The 19,556-nt window shown below is 37.2% G+C and overlaps 1 protein-coding gene across 3 annotated transcripts in view; it reads left to right on the top strand.

Annotated features, from left to right (window-relative positions):
- Window positions 1–19,556, top strand: part of kif13ba (kinesin family member 13Ba) — a 60,717-nt gene that overhangs the window by 32,187 nt on the left and 8,974 nt on the right. For all 3 annotated transcript variants that reach the window (XM_067368302.1, XM_067368301.1, XM_067368303.1), the window contains exons 9-32: window positions 979–1,091; window positions 2,948–3,059; window positions 3,321–3,533; window positions 3,623–3,733; window positions 3,862–3,996; window positions 4,642–4,772; window positions 6,982–7,068; window positions 7,194–7,381; window positions 8,123–8,381; window positions 8,485–8,647; window positions 8,731–8,877; window positions 8,966–9,115; window positions 9,357–9,482; window positions 10,286–10,459; window positions 12,248–12,405; window positions 12,536–12,668; window positions 12,996–13,142; window positions 13,250–13,279; window positions 13,816–13,915; window positions 17,494–17,620; window positions 17,936–17,991; window positions 18,150–18,274; window positions 18,363–18,539; window positions 18,684–18,776. In XM_067368302.1, the coding sequence (XP_067224403.1) occupies window positions 979–1,091; window positions 2,948–3,059; window positions 3,321–3,533; window positions 3,623–3,733; window positions 3,862–3,996; window positions 4,642–4,772; window positions 6,982–7,068; window positions 7,194–7,381; window positions 8,123–8,381; window positions 8,485–8,647; window positions 8,731–8,877; window positions 8,966–9,115; window positions 9,357–9,482; window positions 10,286–10,459; window positions 12,248–12,405; window positions 12,536–12,668; window positions 12,996–13,142; window positions 13,250–13,279; window positions 13,816–13,915; window positions 17,494–17,620; window positions 17,936–17,991; window positions 18,150–18,274; window positions 18,363–18,539; window positions 18,684–18,776 (3,255 nt within the window). The remainder of the gene's footprint in view (window positions 1–978; window positions 1,092–2,947; window positions 3,060–3,320; window positions 3,534–3,622; window positions 3,734–3,861; window positions 3,997–4,641; window positions 4,773–6,981; window positions 7,069–7,193; window positions 7,382–8,122; window positions 8,382–8,484; window positions 8,648–8,730; window positions 8,878–8,965; window positions 9,116–9,356; window positions 9,483–10,285; window positions 10,460–12,247; window positions 12,406–12,535; window positions 12,669–12,995; window positions 13,143–13,249; window positions 13,280–13,815; window positions 13,916–17,493; window positions 17,621–17,935; window positions 17,992–18,149; window positions 18,275–18,362; window positions 18,540–18,683; window positions 18,777–19,556) is intronic.

Here is a 19,556-nt window from a genome sequence, read left to right as displayed (position 1 = left end):
GGGAATTGCTATGCAAGTGCTATGGTGTTCTGAGGAGTTCACTTGCAGAGGTCATTAAAATGTATAGAAATCTTCAAGTTACAGTAGCAAGAAGAGCTTATTAATTCTAAAGGTCAACAAGAAGGTGGAAATGGGTCATTCAAAATTAACTTGAGGCAATGTAAGTGGACTCAATGGGTAATAAAATAATAAAATGCTACAAAAGTACAGAATATGCCTGCTTTAAATAGTTGATTACAGATTAACGAAATGAACTCGAGCTCTATATGATTCTGTATTCTCAGCCAATGTGCATGTGGAGCCTGGAGCTTTTGCAGCACAAGGGCTTTCTTTGTTGTTGTAATGCACTGTAATCTCGGTCCAGCTCCCAGCCCCCCTCACAACTTCCCATATCCCTTATGCCTCCCGCTCGCATCTCTCTGCCTCTCCTCTTAATTAAACCTCATCTCTGATGCTCAAACAGGGGGATTGTGTACAGTAAGGTCTGATGCTGGGGTATATAAAGGAACTCCACCCCACATACTGGTCCAATGCTGTGCAATAGAGTGGAGAACAATGGATGCTTGTCCATGGCCCGCCATAGCCTCCCTTGCCATTGTTCCTGCGTAATATAGGACAGCTCACCAGAATGTGTCCAGCATGGTCATTCATACACAAATTTAACATTTGAAGCTGTTTCCCTGGATTTCTAGGGAGGACAGACAGGCTTGACAGCCATGGAAATGTTCAGTAGTGAGGGATTATTATGTTGCTTTTTCCTTTAATTATTAGTTCGCACCACCGTTAATTTGCTATTTATTTCCAGTATAACTAGGTGGCATTCATGGAAAGATACACATAATAAGGTCATGTGACATACTATTTAAAAAAAAACAGTAGGCAGTGTATACTGTGCAGTATGCTAGTATTACAGTATGCTAGTATTACATTTTGAACATACAGTTTTTCATTTCTTTTTTTTGGATTCTCTTTCTACAGACGAGTGGGGAAAAGGTGAGTAAGCTGAGTTTGGTGGACCTGGCAGGAAGTGAGAGAGCTGCAAAGACAGGCGCTGCAGGCGAGCGGCTTAAGGAAGGCAGCAACATCAACAAGTGTGTGCACGCTTGTCTCATTCTGCATGATTACTTTCTTTGTCCTTTTTCGTTTAGTCTGTTTTGTCTTGGTACTTTTTTTTACTTAATACACAAACCTACAGAAGGTTTGCAAGAATCTTACAGAACCTGTCAAGAACAAGCCTAAGTCATATTGGATCCTAAAAAAAAAAAAAACTTTTATTTAACTAAGAAATTAACCTAAAGAGGTAGCCTAAAAAGACAATAGTTTTTTTTGCATTAGGAAATAATTTTAGGACATAATATTTTTATTTTATTTTATTTTTATTTTATATGTACAGTAATTATTAATTAATTAATGTAATCAATTTAAATTAAGTATACTATATTTAGTAGATTTAAAAAATAATAAAATTATATAATTCAATAATTCAGTTAAAGGTGCCATCGAATGTTTTTTTACAAGATGTAATATAAGTCTAAGGTGTCCACTGAATGTGTCTGAAGTTTCAGCTCAAAATACCCCATAGATTTTTTTAAATAAATTTTTTTAACTGCCTATTTTGGGGCATCATTAACTATGCACCGATTCAGGGGCTGCTGACCCTTTAAATCACAGGCTCCCTGCCCATCGAGCTCGTGACTCTATAATACAGTGCATTTACAAAGTTCACACAGCTAATATAACCCTCAAATGGATCTTTACAAGATGTTTGTCATGTATGCTGCATGCATGCTTCGGGTCATGTGAGTATAGTATTTATTTGGATGTTTAATTTTGATTCTGAACGAGTTTGATAGTACTCCATCAATGAAGTTGTGTTTATGAATTATACAGACTGCAAGTGTTTAATAATGAAAATAACGACATTCTTGTCTCCGTGAATACAGTAATAAACGATGGTAACTTTAACCACATTTAACAATACATTAGCAACATGCTAACGAAACATTTAGAAAGACAATTTACAAATATCACTAAAAATATCATGATATCATGGATCATATCAGTTATTATCACTCCATCTGCCACTTTTCGCTGTTGTCCTTGCTTGCTTACCTAGTCTGATGATTCAGCTGTGCACAGATCCAGACGTTAATACTGCCTGCCCTTGTGTAATGCCTCAATCATGGGCTGGCATATGCAAATATTGGGGGTGTACATATTAATGATCCCGACTGTTACGTGACAGTTGGTGTTATGTTGAGATTCGCCTGTTCTTATTATTGTATATTATTGTACAATAATTATTAATATTTAATTATATTAATTGGTAATATTTTATTACTTAAGTATATTACTTTGATATATTAATTAATTAGGAATATAATAATTAGAAGGTCCAAAACTCTTCATTTTCTTTATGCATAACCTTTGGGGTAAAATGCAACCCAGATATGTTTTTGTGAGATTCTTTTGCTTAAGTCTCTGAATGTCTGAGTCACCTCAGAATATTTTCCTATGGCACTGAGTTGAGGCGTTTCCTTTTCTGTTGGACGGGTGCTTTGCTTTTTAAAGGGCACATGCAGTATCATGGAAAATAACTGTTTTGAAATACATCTGATCTTTTATGTTGACATACTCTTTATTTACAGTGTGACGCTCCTCTCTAATACTGTGTCTGGACGTTTTAGTCACCTAAGAATGTTTTTTGTAACATTGATTTGTAACGTTCTTTTTTTCTGTGGATGAGAGAGGACTTTCTAATGTGGAGAATCAGTCTTGTTAAAATGGCTACATCGAAGGGCACCGTTTGTTCTGAGGAAGGTTTATAAATCTGGTGAAGGTTTTTTGGCCTGCCGGTGCATATTTCTGTGTGATGTGTGTCTCGGTCTGTTTCTCTCTCACTTTTTTTTTTCTTTCCAATTCCATCTTCCCTTTCCACACTGGACAGGTCTTTAACCACTCTGGGTTTGGTGATCTCAGCCTTGGCAGACCAGGGGGCTGGAAAGAACAAGAACAAGTTTGTGCCCTACAGAGATTCAGTGCTGACATGGCTGCTCAAGGTACGAACACTCATTCTGTCCAGTAAACACTAGGAGGGGGAATTTCCACAGTATTTTTTTACTTTTTCCAGTCCACTGTCACACACACACACACACACACACACACACACACACACACACACACACACACACACACACACACACACACACACACACACACACACACACACACACACACACACACACACACACACACACACACACACACACACACACACCCCTTTTAAATGTCTAATGTCCGTCCTTCTGGTGTGACCGCAGGACAGTCTGGGTGGAAACAGTCGGACTGCCATGGTTGCCACCGTAAGCCCTGCGGCAGATAATTACGATGAGACGCTGTCAACGTTACGCTATGCAGACCGAGCAAAGAGCATTGTCAACCACGCCGTGGTCAACGAAGACCCCAATGCCAGGATCATCCGGGAACTGCGAGAGGAAGTGGAGAAATTGCGAGATCAGCTAACGCAGGCTGAGGTAGGCACTTTTTTTTTTTTTTTTTTTTTTGGTGTTGTTGCAAAAGGTCAAAAACAATGTGTTTAAGAACCTGTCTTGTTCCTCCTCAGTCTATGAAGGCACCAGAGCTTAAGGAGAGACTGGAGGAATCTGAAAAATTGATACAGGAGATGACTGTCACCTGGGAAGAGAAGCTGAGGAAGACTGAGGAAATTGCACAAGTAATGGCCACAACGTTTTATCTGGATCATAATTTTGTTTATGTCAGGTTACTCTGTTATTCATGTGCCATAACACCAACAGAAGTGGACACTCATGTTCTTCTTGCATTGGGTTTTGTTCTGCGTAGGAGAGACAAAAACAGCTGGAGAGCCTTGGCATCTCTCTGCAGTCTTCTGGTATCAAGGTTGGAGAAGATAAGTGCTTCCTGGTCAATCTCAATGCTGACCCTGCCCTTAATGAACTACTGGTTTATTATCTAAAGGTAATGCACAAGCAGGACTTTTTAGTTTAAGGTACTGATGGTAGTTTTGTATATTGCTGGACAAGTTTAAAGGGTTAGTTCACTCAAAAATGAAATTTCTGTCACTAATTGCTCACCCTCATGTCAAACCCATAAGACCTTTGTTCATCTTCGGAAGACAAAGATATTTTGATGAAATCTGAGAGCTTTCTGACCTCCCTATATACAGCAAAGTCATAACCAATTTCAAGGCCCAGAAAGGTAGTAAAGACAATTCAAGTTAAAATGGCACCAAATCAGCCTACTAGAAGAATAGTTCAGTCTTGCCATCACATTTTTTTTTTTTGCTGCCTAATATCATGAACATCATGGTATAATAATATAATGGCACCTTGACAATGGCTTTTTGCTGAAACGTTGGTGAATAAACTGTCTGCAAGTGAGTGTGCAGTCATATTTTTCATATAAGTTTGGATTTATCCTTCTTGGCTTGCACCCTCAGATGGAGTGCGTTCATTTTTTCTTTTAGAATAATATAATGTACTTGGAACCTGTCTTGGTACATATGGTGCTTGAAATATGGCATCCATTAAGTTTTTGTAATTGTGCCTTTATGGATGTGGTCTGTGTGGTAGTAACAGTGGTTAATGCTGGGATGTTTTGCAGGAACACACTAAGGTTGGATCAGCAGATTCCCAGGACATCCAGCTGTGTGGAATGGGGATCCAAGCAGAGCATTGTGTCATTAACATCACACCTGAGGGAGCTGTCTTTATCAACCCTTACAGAAACTCAAGGTAATGCATTGAGTGTTATAAATGTTTGAGATGTGTAAACCAAAAGTAGGGATTAGGGCTGGGCGATATATCGAATGCTTTTGTCATGCGCATTTCGTCAGTATATTGCGTGGCTTATCAGTGAACTACGGCTCTGTCTATTAAATGCCGCTTCGTTTGAAAGCAGGTGATGGCGATTTAGTGGTAATTAGGGAACCGGCTTTACTGACGAAATGCGCGTGACAAAAGCATTCGATATATCGCCCAGCCTTAGTCGGGATGCACTGATACTACTTTTTCCAGAATGAGTCAGATAACGATACTTTCATTTTTGGTACTTGCCGATAGAGAGTACTGATACCTGTATATCCATTGCATTTGTAATTTTTTTTAAATATTGGGTGGAGAAACCAAAATAATATGAATCAAATTAGTTTCCTCGTTTCATTTAGCAAATAGATATTTTCTTCAGTTATTTTCATGGCTAATTATGACTGTTAAAATGTATTGTAGGAGCTTCTGTTACTTTCACTTTTCATTCTATTCTATTGCCCTATCTTATTTTATCTTTCATTTAATAGCACAGTAAATATTTAGAGCTCCAGCAGGGCTCAATACTTAGGATTTATTTTTGCTGTTGGGCCAGTGGTTCAGATTTTTAGATACCAGTCAAACATCACAATTTTCAGGTACAAAAATTGAATAAAGTAATCAAATGTAAAATAACACTGCATAGTCTTCCCTGTATAAATTAAATATAGATAAATTTTTTGCGAGTAACGTTACCATGCTTTACCATGCCTCAGAGAAAAACACTATTTTGTCAAATAGCTAACATAACATAATCAGATGCAGCTTTATTTTTAGTAACAGTAATACAGCATTTTCTCCATCATACAATATGTTTTAAAATTAATTGCATGACAAGCCACCCAGCATTAATGATATTCTAAAATCTTACTGCAGTGTGCAACAAGTGTCTCACAGCAGCAGCTGAGCGAACGCACAGAGTAACGTCATAACATCATTTTCAATACACTCAAATGTATCTAATATGATAAACAGAGTTGCCGGCGACTGTGGCATAATAAAAGTCCTGCTGCCCGTGAGGCGTGTGTTGCGCAGTCGCTCCAGCTCCTCGTTCAGCTCCCACAACACTCAGTCCTGCTCTGCTTCATATTACAGTAACGTTAATAATCGCATCCATGAACATTTTTTCTTCTCGAGTCCTATCCCTATTCTTTTGCACCGTCCGTTGAGGGGAGACCACATGTCCCAAGATTCCATGCTCAAACTTGACGTCATCAAGCTATGCCTTCATTTTGAATAGACCTCTAGTGGACAGAAATCCAACATACTGCACCTTTTAAGGACAAAGTCAGCAGTAGGTTTATTAGGCTGCTGTCACTTTAAGAGCTGCATGCATCCATCATACTGTTACACACACGTTTTCTTTCTCAATGGTTTATGTTCACCAACTATGTTTCACAAGGACACTGGCCGATACGGGCATTTTGAAATAATTCTGTGTGAATTTGTCCATTCAAGTGCAAGAAGACTTGAAAGAGAACTCGATTTAATAGGCTATTCACGCGCTGTCTGAGAGGCAGCTTTCTTGGCACGTGCTTTGGATGTTTGCGCTCAGAAAACTTCTTGAAAACGTCATGTGATTACTGTATCACCTTCCTGTAATAATGTAGGAAAGCACTCGTTATACATAAATCATGTAACAGTTTCACATGTTTCACTTACAAACACGATTTAGTTTTAATCCAAATGACGCATGTGTGCTGAGTGAGTGATCAGCAATCAAGAGCATGCAACAGAAATGTGCTTTCTCTCTCTCTCTCTCTCTCTCTCTCTCTCTCTCTCTCTACACACTGTACACTCTGCGTGGTATCAGTTTTTGGTATCTGAGTATATTAAGGAGTACGAGCACAAGTACACACGCACAGTATCAGTATCTGTATTGCTTCATCCCTAATCAAAAGGTCATAGGTTTAAAGCCCAGAGGGGGCCAGTCCATGAACTGGAGAGTGTTTAACCAAAGGCTTTCTCTGCACTATGTATGCATACTGCATTTGACAAGTGCTTTTATCCAAAATAATAAGTTAGTACTATAAATTAAAGGATAAAAAAACTGATGAAATACAAGCAAATCTTCATCTCTGTTTAGGTAAATGTTAAATATTAAGTTATATAAAAGAACCTGATGTTGCCTCTGTTGCAGAACCTGTGTGAACGGATCTCCAGTCACCAGCCGGCAGCAGCTTCACCATGGTGACCGTATTCTTTGGGGAAACAATCACTTTTTCAGGTCAGTTAGGGTTGTTATTACCCCAGACTGAAGAATGTCACACTGCAGCTTACTGTATTTGTAAATGCAAGTGCATTAAGGATATTTTCTTTAACGAAGACTCTTTATATTTGTGTCTTGTTAAGAATAAACCTACCGAAGCGGCGCTTACGGGGTGAGGAAGAGGAGGGTGAGGGAGGGAACATGAAGAACAGTAACAGCAGTGAGCAGCTGGACGGAGAGGGAGACACCGCCAGCGAGGTGTCCAGTGAGGTCAGCTTCAGCTACGAGTTTGCTCAGACTGAAGTCATGATGAAGGCTTTGGGCAGCAACGGTGAGTTTTAGCCATTAAGCTATATTATAAGCAAAATGCATATGAAATATATGACTTCATGTTAAATCTTTTATCTACACAACCATTCAAAAGTTTAAAGTCCGTAAGATTTTTTTAATAGATGTCTCTTATGCTCACCAAGGCTGATCAAAAATACTGTAAAAGCAGTAATATTGTGAAATTATTTAAACTGTTTTTCTCTTTTAATTAATTTTTAAAGCTTTTTTTCCCTCCGACTGCAAAGCTGAATTTTCAGCTTCATTACTCTAGTCTTCAGTGTCACATGATCCTTCAGAAATCATTCTAATATGTTGATTTGGTGATGAAGAAACATTTATTATTATTATCATTATTGAAAACATTGTTTGCTACTTAATGTTTTTGTGGAAACTGTGATACACAAACAGCATTTATTTCAAATGGTAAATATATTTGTAATTTTACTAAATATTTAAGTCAATTTTGATTTAATGCATCCTTGCTGAATAAAAATATTAATTTCTTTAAAAAAAAAATATTACTGACTCCAAACTTTTGAAAAGTAGTGTATCTGTAATAAGTAAAAACATAATGCTGCTATTGAAAATATGGGCACTTATTTTGCTTTTAAGGGAGGAATGTTTCTCATTTTACATGTGAAAAGTTTATCCAATCAAAACCGAGGTAATTTGCATAAAGTCTTAAAGGTACAGTAGCAAAAACAAAATGGTGTAAAACATTACTGTTTTTGTTATCTAACAGACCCCATGCAGGCTGTTTTACAGTCTCTGGAGCGCCAACATGAGGAGGAGAAGCGGACTGCTCTGGAGCGTCAGCGGCAGATGTACGAGCAGGAGCTGCAACAGCTGCGCAGACAGCTGACTCCAGACAGGCAGAGCATGCAGATACCACAATCGCAGCCCTTGCAGCCGCACTACCGCAGCTTGGAGAGACTGAGCCAGGGAGGAATGTCATCGTCACCCAATGCCCAGAACCGCCTGCGCCAGTGGAGTGAGGAAAGGTGAGCTTTACCTTTTCGGAGGAAACAAATGTGTTTTGTCCTAGCAAGGAGAAATTCGTTACATGGTGGGTTTGTTGTAACGCTCTTTTTGTGATGATGCTAGGGAGGTGGTGCTGACACGGAGCTTCCGGAAACTGAGGGAGCAGATCGTACGAGCTAATCTATTGGTGCAGGAGGCAAGCTTCATCGCTGAGGAGCTGGACAAAAGAACCGAGTACAGAGTTACTCTACAGATCCCTGCTGCAAACCTCAATGCCAACAGGAAGGTCAGGCACCTTTTAAAGCAGTGCACAGGAGAAACACAGCATGGAGGGTGCAGTCCGTTTAATTCTTTTGTTTGTGTTTGCAGCGAGATGCTGTCCTGAGTGAACCCGCCATTCAAGTGAGGAGGAAAGGCAAAGGGAAGCAAATCTGGGCCCTTGAGAAGATGGAAAACCGGCTGGTGGACATGAGAGAGCTTTACCAGGAGTGGAAAGACTTTGACGAGGACAACCCCGTAAGCTCTTTTTCGTCACCGATGTTTTACTGTTCCATAAAAATGAAAAGGTGACACTATAGATGTGGTCTTGCTCTCCATCTCATAGGTGATGTGCTCATACTTCAAGAGAGCCGACCCTTTCTTCGATGAGCAGGTGAACCACAGTTTAATCGGGGTGGCCAACGTTTTCCTCTCCTGCCTGTTCTATGATGTAAAGCTACAATATGCAGTTCCCATCATCAATCAGAAAGGGGAGGTGAGGATTATGCATTCAGATATTCCAGCAAATATGATCAGTGGCTATGGATAATTCATGATAACTGACTCGATTCATTTCTGAAGGAAATTTCTTCTGGATTATGAAGTGGGATGTAAATTAAATCAAGTGTGAATTGATCTGTGAAATTGAATCTAATCGAGTCATCATATCAAGCATGAGACACAGTTCATCTCCAGCGGGCCACTGATGTGTTGTTCACACTTGTTGCTGGTGTCAGGTTGCCGGGCGACTGCATGTGGAGGTGATGAGGATGGGTGGAGGGTTTGATGACAGCGTAGCTGGAGGAGATGACAGTGACGGAAGCCCGGATGGAGATGTACAGGAACGCAAGCTGGTCTGTATGGTGAGTACTGAAGTTCGCAAAAACAGTGCGGTTAAGGTTTGAGAAATTTAAGTCACTGAAGATTTTGGTTTAAATTATATTTTAAAAGTAATTTATTATATTATATTATATTATATTATATTATATTATATTATATTATATTATATTATATTATATTGTATTGTATTGTATTGTATTGTATTGTATTGTATTGTATTGTATTGTATTGTATTGTATTGTATTGTATTATATTGTATTATATTGTATTATATTGTATTATATTGTATTATATTATATTATATTATATTATATTAATAAATGTGTACTCTACCATGCAAAAGTTTAAGGCACAGTTTCTAAAAGAAGTCTCTTATGCTTACCAGGTCTGTATTATTTTGACATTAGTGTTGTGAAATAATATTACAGTTTAAAATAACTGTTATTTTATTTGAATATATTTTAAAATGTAACTTATTCCTGTTATGGCAAAGCTGAATTTTCAGCATCATTAATCCAGTCTTCACTGTCACATGATCCTTCATAAATCATTCTAATATGCTTAATTGGTGCTCAAGATACATTTCTTATTATTATCAATATTGAAATCAGTTGTGCTGCTTAATATTTTTGTGTACATTATTATTTTTTAGGATTCTTTAATGAATAGAAAGTTCAAAATAACAGCATTTATTTGAAATGGAAATCTTTTATAACATGATAAATGTTGTTATAAATGTGTCCTTGCTGAATAAATTTATTAATTTCTTAAAAAAAACAAAAAACATATTGACCCCGTACTTATTTTACTCCTGTCTCTCAAACAGATTAAGATCCTGCAGGCTACAGGTCTCCCACAGTACCTGTCCAATTTTGTCTTCTGTCAGTACTCTTTCTGGGACCAAGCAGAGCCTGTTATTGTTGCCCCAGAAGTAGATCCATCTGCCTCCTTCTCCAGCAGCAAAGACCCCCACTGCATGGTGGTGTTTGACAGCTGTAAGGTACAAGTCAAGATGTGTCCTTTTACAAAGCAGGTTACCCTTTTCCTATGTTCTCCTTGCTATGTCATATAGTGTCTCTCTCAGTGAATGGGACACAGATTTTACTAGTAATATTTATATAATGAATATTATATGTCTCAAATAATGTTTTTAGTCTTTTCTTCCTGTGGGGGAGACTACAATAATTTACAACGAGTTAAATGGAAATCAAATTAAATACAATTTATAATGCAGCGCCTGTGGGAATGTTAGCGGGAGTAAACAGTTCTGACGCACACATAATGAGCAGGTATGAAATGACTAGTTAATTGATCGTGGATGGTTTCATTATCTTGGGCAGATATAAATGTAAAGAGGATAAAAATAACAAAAGCAAAACTATGTCTCCAAATATACTTGGGCGACGGTTAATATACCTGGGCGGCCCGCCCAAGTTAAGTCTATGGGTCTCGTTCATGAAAATAAATAAATACGAGTAAATATGTGAGTGATTTGCGTGTAAAGAGACCTTCCCGAAAACTCTTCTCCTGATTCACAAATACTTCGTAAACATCAGAAGTGATAGTGAAATGTGTGTGTGTTAATGAATTCCAATCAGTCGTAAATGGGACGCGCGTGCTCGCTCATTCTCAATTACCATAAATCCCACCCATTAAATCCGACGGACAACTATATATGGGCATCATATTATGACACCAAACAAAGGATTTTGGCCATTTTATAGAAAACAATTTCCATAACAATTAAGGGGCCATTAGTTTGCCCAGCCCTATTTAAATCAATTAATTATTTGATTAAAGTGCTCCGTTTGCAGATGCTATTACTGGCTCTCACAATAAAAGTAAAAAGAAAAAACGTATGTAATTACTATATATAATATTTTTTCAAAATGCTGTGTAAATATGTACCTTATTAAGGTGAATTAAAATGCAGCCTTATTAATGAGCAAAACGTTCGGATGTTAAACGCACTATTTACGCGTGGCTGGGAACAGGTGTAGATTTCTTTCATACCAACTAACATTTGGAAAATACGAAAATTTTAATGAATCTGAAAATTTACGCCAGAACCACTTTACACACGATTTACACAAAAATTCGTTCTGCTCGTGTTTCATGAATGAGACCCAATGTGTGGGAAGCTCTGCTATAAATCTAACACACCATTATCAATTTTACTAGGAACAACATGAAAGTGAGTAAATAATGACAGAATTTTCATTTTTGGGTGAACTATCCCAGCAGCATGTTTACTATTAGGCTGCTGTCACTTTAAGATCTGCACGCATCTAATATACAGACACGCATCCGATTTTTCTCTCAGCTGATTACTTTCACTTTAGATGTAAACCTTGTGTGTATTTGACAGTATTAGTGCAATCAGACTCGAAAGATAAAGCTAATCGGGTGCTGTTTGACAGGCTTTTATTTTGCACATGCAAATAATGAACTTTTGCGAGTAAGTTCAGTGTCCTGTGAGTGTAACTCTACCGCTGCATTAACATGTGATGCAAATGTACGTCGAGTTGTACAGTATTGGGACGCCAGAACTGCAACTGATAGAATGGGGGCCCCCTGGTGGCCACTTAGTTCACTTACGCCTTGGGCCATCTCTGTCTCTAATGGTGATCCTGGAACATGCTGCTTGAATGAATCTTGTACATTTTTTGAAGTATTATTACCTTCAGCTTTTATAACTGGTTAATTGTGCATCTCTTTCTTAGTTTGTTAACAAAGGATTAATCAAGAAACTATTAACATGCATTTACTTTTGTTATACCGTCTGTAGGAGCATGCTGTGACTGTGACAGAGGATTTTATAGAGTATCTAACAGAGGGTGCCGTGGCCATCGAGGTATTCGGACACAGACAGGCTGATCCAGGCAGGAACCCTGCGCTGTGGGACCTTAGCATAATCCAGGCCAAAACACGCACATTACGTGACAGGTGAACACAAAATTGAGCTTCAGCCCTCTGTAATTGTCCAATTATGCTAATACAAACTTAAGAAATGGTAGAGAACATGTATGATTTGCTTCCTGCTTTTTGGACTGGTTTGACTCTTATGTGTCCTCAGGTGGAGTGAGGTAACGCGCAAGTTGGAGATGTGGGTGCAGATTCTGGAGCTGAATGAGAACGGAGAGTACATGCCCGTGGAGGTGGTGCCAGCAAGAGATGTTCGCACGGGTGGAATCTTCCAGCTCAAACAAGTCAGACACCTCATGTTCCTGCAGGCTTATAAATTATATTACAATCAGAATAAAGCATAGCATTATTTATTTATTTATACCTTATGACTCAGTTTTGGGGCTTTTTTTAGTCACATGCTCAATAAATGGTAACGAGATGTTTTTGAATGCTTGTCTTGAGCAAACTCTGTATTGCTTTTTTTTATTTTTGTAGATTTATTTATGATTCCTAAGCATGTGTACTTTTGTATTTTGCTTGTGCTCTGTTATTCTGTTAACACTGTGTTTAACATTTCACTTCACTTTTTTTACCATGGGGTAATAACAGTTTTTATGCGTCTTTCCCAGGGCCAGTCTCGGCGGATTCAGGTGGAGGTACGTTCAGTGCAGGACTCCGGCACAATGCCTTTGATATCAGAGATCATTCTGGGAGTGTCTATCGGCTGTGTGGAGATCAGGCAGGTGCGGATGACCAAAAACAATGAGCCACAAGAGGTACATGTGCATTTTTTCACTTGAGCTTTTATCATTTACAGATTCTCGGATATCTCTGACATATTCAGACATGATCTTGCTAATGTTTATATTGGTTTTCTTTGTAGCCTGAGGGTGATGAAATGGACAGTTATCAGGTATGTTTGGTTGTGATGCAATACATCTATGACATTGACTTTCAATTGCTAATAAATATCATAAATAAAGTATTATATTATATTATATTATATTATATTATATTATATTATATTATATTATATTATATTATATTATATTATATTATATTATATTATATTCAAATATTAAGTAGCACAACTGTTTTCAACATTGATGATAATTAGAAATATGTTTACTAAATCGGCATATTAAAATTATTTCTAAAGGAATATGTGACACTGGAGCAATGCTGCTGAAAATTCAGCTTTACCATCACACAAATAAATTGAATTTTAACATATATTTCAATAGAAAATGAGTTTTCGTGGTGTGAGGTGCAGTTTTGAATCTGGTCTGCATCATTTCCTGATCCCGTTCCTGTCTCTCCCTCCCACTTGTTTCCTGTCTCTTCTCCACTGTCCTGCCCATTAAAGGCATGAAAGGTCTATTAATTAGCAAAAAAAGATGCCAGGCAAAAGCAACTTTTGTAATTATGCATTTGTCCATCATCCTGTAGGAGCGTGATTTAGAGCGTCTGCGACGTCAGTGGCTCACTGCCCTCACTAAGAGACAAGAATATCTGGACCAACATCTTCAGACTTTGGTCAGCAAAACAGGTAAAAACCAGACACACATTTACTGTTTTGTAGTCTCAGCTCAGTAATGGACTACAAAAGAGTGCTTCCTCTATTTAAAGGCACAATATGTAAGCTGTTTTCATTCAAAAATCCACTAACTAAAAAAACATTAAATCAGTATTATATATTTTGTTGACTTGTGTTCTTGCATTATCCCAAATGTTTCCAGAGAAATTTTAATTCGTTTTTTTAAGCAGTGTAACGGCCCCTGTCATTGGGTCAACGGTCAATGGCGTCATATCGGCTCTACCCTCGATTTCTGGTTTTACTTCTGTAGAAATCATCCAAACACCAAAGACGCTTTAATATATTATGTTTTATTAGACAGGTGAGCAACTGCTTGGATACTTTCATCGACAGAAAACTAATTAATGTTATATAGCTCAACACGGTTAGTCATATTGTTTGAATCTCTTGTTTTTCCGATTTACCGTTTGTACCATGCCTCAGAGACAACACTGTTTTTTCCGGTGGCTAACATGGCAAAATCAGAAAGAGCTTTATTTGAAGTAACAGTAACCGTGTGTTCACACCGCCGCCGGCGAGAGCGTCAACATTCGCTTTGGCCACCCTGCCAACAACGCTGTACTGTTCATTCAAACGGCCGCCGACGGGAGGGTCAAAGCAGAGCCAAAGTAAATGACAAGTCGCGTCAACCAATCGGAAGCCTCTCAAGAGAGGACCTCTACTTTGTAATTGGTTGCCGCCGAACCGCGTCATAGCTCATTACCATAAAGTTAACCTGATTTCAACTCTCCTCGACGCTCTCACCGGAGCTCGCCTCCGGCTCTCATTGAAAATTAATGACTAGCGTCACTTTGACGCTCTCGCCGATGGCGGTGTGAACACTGTGTAATACAGCAAGTAATATTTTCTCTGCCATACAATACATTTAAAATGAATTGCATGCAATTTAGCAACAAAGTCATCCAGCTTTTATTAATATGATATTCTAATATCGATCTATCTTACTGCAGTGTGTTCAACAAGTGTCTCATGGCAGCCACCGAGCAAACGCACAGAGTAATTTTATAACATAACTTTCAACACACTCATATTTAAACATATTAAGTATGATTGTTTTAAACAAGTGAAAAAGCTCTGCATTACCACACCATTTTTATTTGTCAAATAAAGTGATTGTATGAGTACTAATTCAGCACTTGAGGCTGTTTTATTGGAATGAAATAAAATAATGTGATTTTAAGAGATCAAACGTAACAGTAACAAAGTTCAAGTTCTGGGACGAAGGAGGCGAATATTAAACGTGACTTTAATCATAAAATAAGTTTAAAAAAATGAAAGGAGCGGCACTAGTGGACGACTGCTGTGTATAAGCATAATAAAACGTAAAATGTCCCAGGTTCTTGGCCCTGCCTTGCTTCATACCACAATAAAGTTAATAAAACTTTAATACATTAGCTCACCCATGAACATGATTTTTGCCTGAGTCCTGTCAGATTGCTTTCCATCATCTGTGGATGTGAAGATGACAACTTCCATGATTCCCATTCACAGGGTCAACAAGCTACGCCTTTGTTATTGTTTTGAAAAAGCGACCTCTAGCGGCGAGACTTGCATGCTGTGCCTTTAATTTGATGCTAATTAGCTTTGTTCTGTCCTTGTTTGGGGAGCTTTTGTGTTTGTTGTTACTATTTGTATCACATCATGCATTGGTTTAAAAATCCCACTCCACATATTGTTGTTCCTTTGCCGATCAAAATGTTGCATAATGCATACTCAAAAGCGGGTGGAAAATATTTGACATTTGCCTGAATCAGAGCTACATTGGGCAGCATTGTGTCTCTGCATGTCCATTTTTTCTTTTCTTTTCTTTTTCTTTTTTTTTTTTTTTTTAAGCATTAAGCTAAAGCTGTGAGAAATCTTGTTAGCAGAAGGTTTCAAGCTCTTGGTTTCTTGACAGCTCTGCTTATAGTGTATTTATCGTGATCCAACAAATTTTACTCAACAAAACATCTTAAATTTTTCAATAAAGTTTTCTCAAATAAATTATAGTGTACAATGTTATTATAATATGAAATAATTCTTTTATAGAGAGATGGAAGGAATAGAGCTGAATATAAATATTTAATTGGGATGGGCACTGACACATTTTACGATTCTATTTGATTTCGATTCACAAGCTTGTGATTCGATTCAATTTAAATTTTATTCAATATCGGTTAATTAGGGCCTGTCAGGTACAGTACATGGCAAATTTTCTCAAGGAAAAAATATTTCACAACTAATGCTGTAAACTACAGGGAACCCCAGTTGGTACATAATTATAATATTAAAGGTTAAAATTATCTGATTTGTAGGCTACTTACATTTAAATGACACATAAGGAAGGTTTTGTAATAACATTACAATACATTTTGAAAGACAATTATGTTTCTACTTTTTTTTTTTTATATAAACATTTATATTTTACGGAAGAGGATTAGGGCCAAGCAATACTAAAAAAATAAAACCATCTCGAGATTAAAGTTGTTAAATTTCGAGAAAAGTCTAAATAAAATGTTGAGAATAAACTCATTAAATTGCGAGAAAAAACTCGTTAAATTTCAAGAAAATGTCGAGATAAAATGTTGAGAATAAAGTCGTTAAATTACGAGAACAAATTTGTTAAATTATGAGAAAAATATCGTTAAATTTAGAGAAAAAAGTCGAGATAAAGTGTTGAGAATAAAGTTATTAAATTGCAAGAAAAAAGTCGTTAAATTACGAGAACAAATTTTGTTAAATTATGAGAAAAAATCATTAAATTACGAGAAAAAAGTCGTTAAATTATGAGAACAAATTCGTAATATAACGAATTTGTTCTCGTAATTTACCAACTTTTTTTCTCATAATTTAATGACTTTATTCTCAACATTTTATCTCAACTTTTTTCTCGAAATTTAATGGGTTTTTCTCGTTATTGAACGAGATTATTTTCAACATTTTATCTCGACTTTTTTCTCGTAATATAACGAGTTTTTTCTCGTAATTTAACGAGTTTATTCTCAACATTTTATCTCGAATTTTTTCTCGAAATTTAACAACTTTAATCTCGAGATGGTTTTATTTTTTTATTATTGCTTGGCCCTAATCCTCTTCTGTAATAATTGGTGGCTGTCATAAAAACATGATGGACTTATTCAAACATTGAATATTGAAGAATATTAAGCTTAAAATATAAAGTAAAAATACAATGACTATGCAGTATACTGATTTTATTTAGCAAAATGCTCCTCCTCAATTTTTATTCATTTTTCAAATCAGTGTGATAAACGAGTTAGGTCAAAAAGTAGTCAGATTATGTTGCCTTTAATGTGTAAAGTAATGGATTACGTTACTAACTACAATTTTTGTCATGTAATTTAGAATCAGTAACCGACTACAATTTGTAAGTAATCTACCCAGCACTGTATATACATATATACATACACACAAATATATTTATTTTATAAATTTGTGTATATACATTGATGAAGGGAATTCTGTGCAGGAATGGCTTTTTTAAGTATGAAATAGAAATTAGCGGAAACATTGTTGACTCTCTCTTTGACCAGATAAGTCCGAGGATGACGTGGAGAGGGAGGCCCAGCTGCTTGAGTGGCGTCTGACGCTCACAGAGGAGAGAAATGCAGTGTTGGTGCCCTCTGCTGGCAGTGGAATACCAGGAGCTCCTGCTGAGTGGTACGACACTGCTACAACCATACTGAACAATTAGCATTTAAACTGAAGAGTTAAATGCAGTGTCAAAAATAGCTGATACACATGTTGTCTGTCAGAGAAGGTTTGAATGAAATTTAATGTAAAATCAGCTAAGTTTTATGCAGCTTGCTTTTTAGGGAGGTTGTTATAATCCTTAAATGATGTGTTTTGACAGATTTATATTTGGATTTGAGGCTTTGTTTGCTAAATGAATGTCAGTATCAGTTAAACAGTTTTTACAAATGTGTAGTCATGAGTATTTGGGCCATGTGTTGGATTTTATGTTTGTCTTGGCAGGGTACCAGTACCTGGGATGGAAACTCACATTCCAGTGCTCTTCCTCGACTTGAGCGGTATGTTTTCCCTGCCTGCTGAAGAACAGCAATGTTCTCTGCAGAAATGCAATGTCCTTTGTGACCTTTCTTCTATTACTCCCATTTGCAAGCCTTATTTATCTTAATACCCATTTTCACACTTGTTTCTCCTTTGTTTCTGTTCTTCGTCCCTCCAGCTGATGATTTCAGCTCTCAGGAGAATCTAGACGTTCCTGAGGCGGGCGGCTGGGATGCTATGCTCAGCTCAGAAGACGAAGATGAATTTTTTGACCTTCAGATTGTCAAACACTATGATGGAGAGGTGAGAATGTGACCCACGTACCCTCGGGGCTCTCGCAGGCTCCATAGTTGTTTTTGAAGGAACACATTAAAACCTGTTTTACTTCCAGGTGAAAGCCGAAGCCACTTGGGATTCCACGGTTCATGAATGTCCACAGCTGAGTCGAGGGGCCACCCCAGATCAGAGAGTATACTTGATCGTCCGCACTGTGGTACAGCTCAGCCACCCAGCAGAGATGCAGCTAGTCCTGCGCAAACGCATCTGTGTGAACCTCACTGGACGACCGGTGAGGCACAGTCCAATTTATATGACCTACAACATTATCAGAACTGCAGAAAAGTCCTCTCACACTTTTTTTTTTTTTTGCCATTTAATTAAGCTTAACATTTTTTTCATACCTATCTCTGCATATGTGTTTTTGTTTAAACAGGGTTTTGCCCAAAATTTCTTGAGAAGAATGTCCACTAGGAGCACTATTCCCGGCTGTGGTGTGACCTTTGAGGTTGTCTCCAACATCCCAGGGGTAGGCATAAAAAATCTCTTGGGTTTTTTTTTTGTGTGTGTGTGTGTGTGTGTGTGTGTATAATGCATTAGTAGCTTAATTATATGTGTTTTTTTTTTTTTGTGACCAATGACAATATACATTCTCTTCAAATTGAAAGCAGTGTTGTTATTGCTAACTGATACTAAAACTATTAAAAATCAGTTTTCGTTAACTAAAATAAATCTGAATTCAAATAAAATATAAATGATGCCTTGGCAAATAACTGAAACATGTTAAATATAAATTAAAGCTAAATACAAATAGTACAGCAAAAATAAAACCCTTATAAAAATGACAAAACCACATAACAAAATTACCAAAACTTAAAATGAAAATATACTGAAAATATAAAAATGAAAGCTAATTCAAGTTAAATTGCCCCTGTAGTCAATAATCTATCCTTTAAAACTTATCTTTGACATATCTGAACATTTTTCCTGTGAAAACAATTTCTTCATACCTTAAAATAGCTTGAATGTAACTCTAACCCCTTGCTTCATTTAGTATACGTGGATCTATGAATATGCTAATTAGCTCCGCCTACACTCATTCGCATGAGCTCAGAGATCCACTCGGTCAAATTACTGAGGTAAAGTTGCACAGTGGTATCGTTTTTTACAACATTGGACACAAACATATTTAATTAATACGATTAGCCTTTTGCTTGACTACAGCTAATAATGTGTTGCTAATGTTACACAAACCATGTTCCTGTTCGCCATTTCAGAGTCAGACAGATGCCCTCTAATAATCAGCATC

Source organism: Chanodichthys erythropterus, chromosome 18, assembly GCF_024489055.1.
Source record: "Chanodichthys erythropterus isolate Z2021 chromosome 18, ASM2448905v1, whole genome shotgun sequence".
NCBI classification, from domain to species: Eukaryota; Metazoa; Chordata; class Actinopteri; order Cypriniformes; family Xenocyprididae; genus Chanodichthys; species Chanodichthys erythropterus.
The sequence above is the reverse complement of the archived record's forward strand: the minus strand, read 5'-3'. Positions and strand labels throughout refer to the sequence as shown.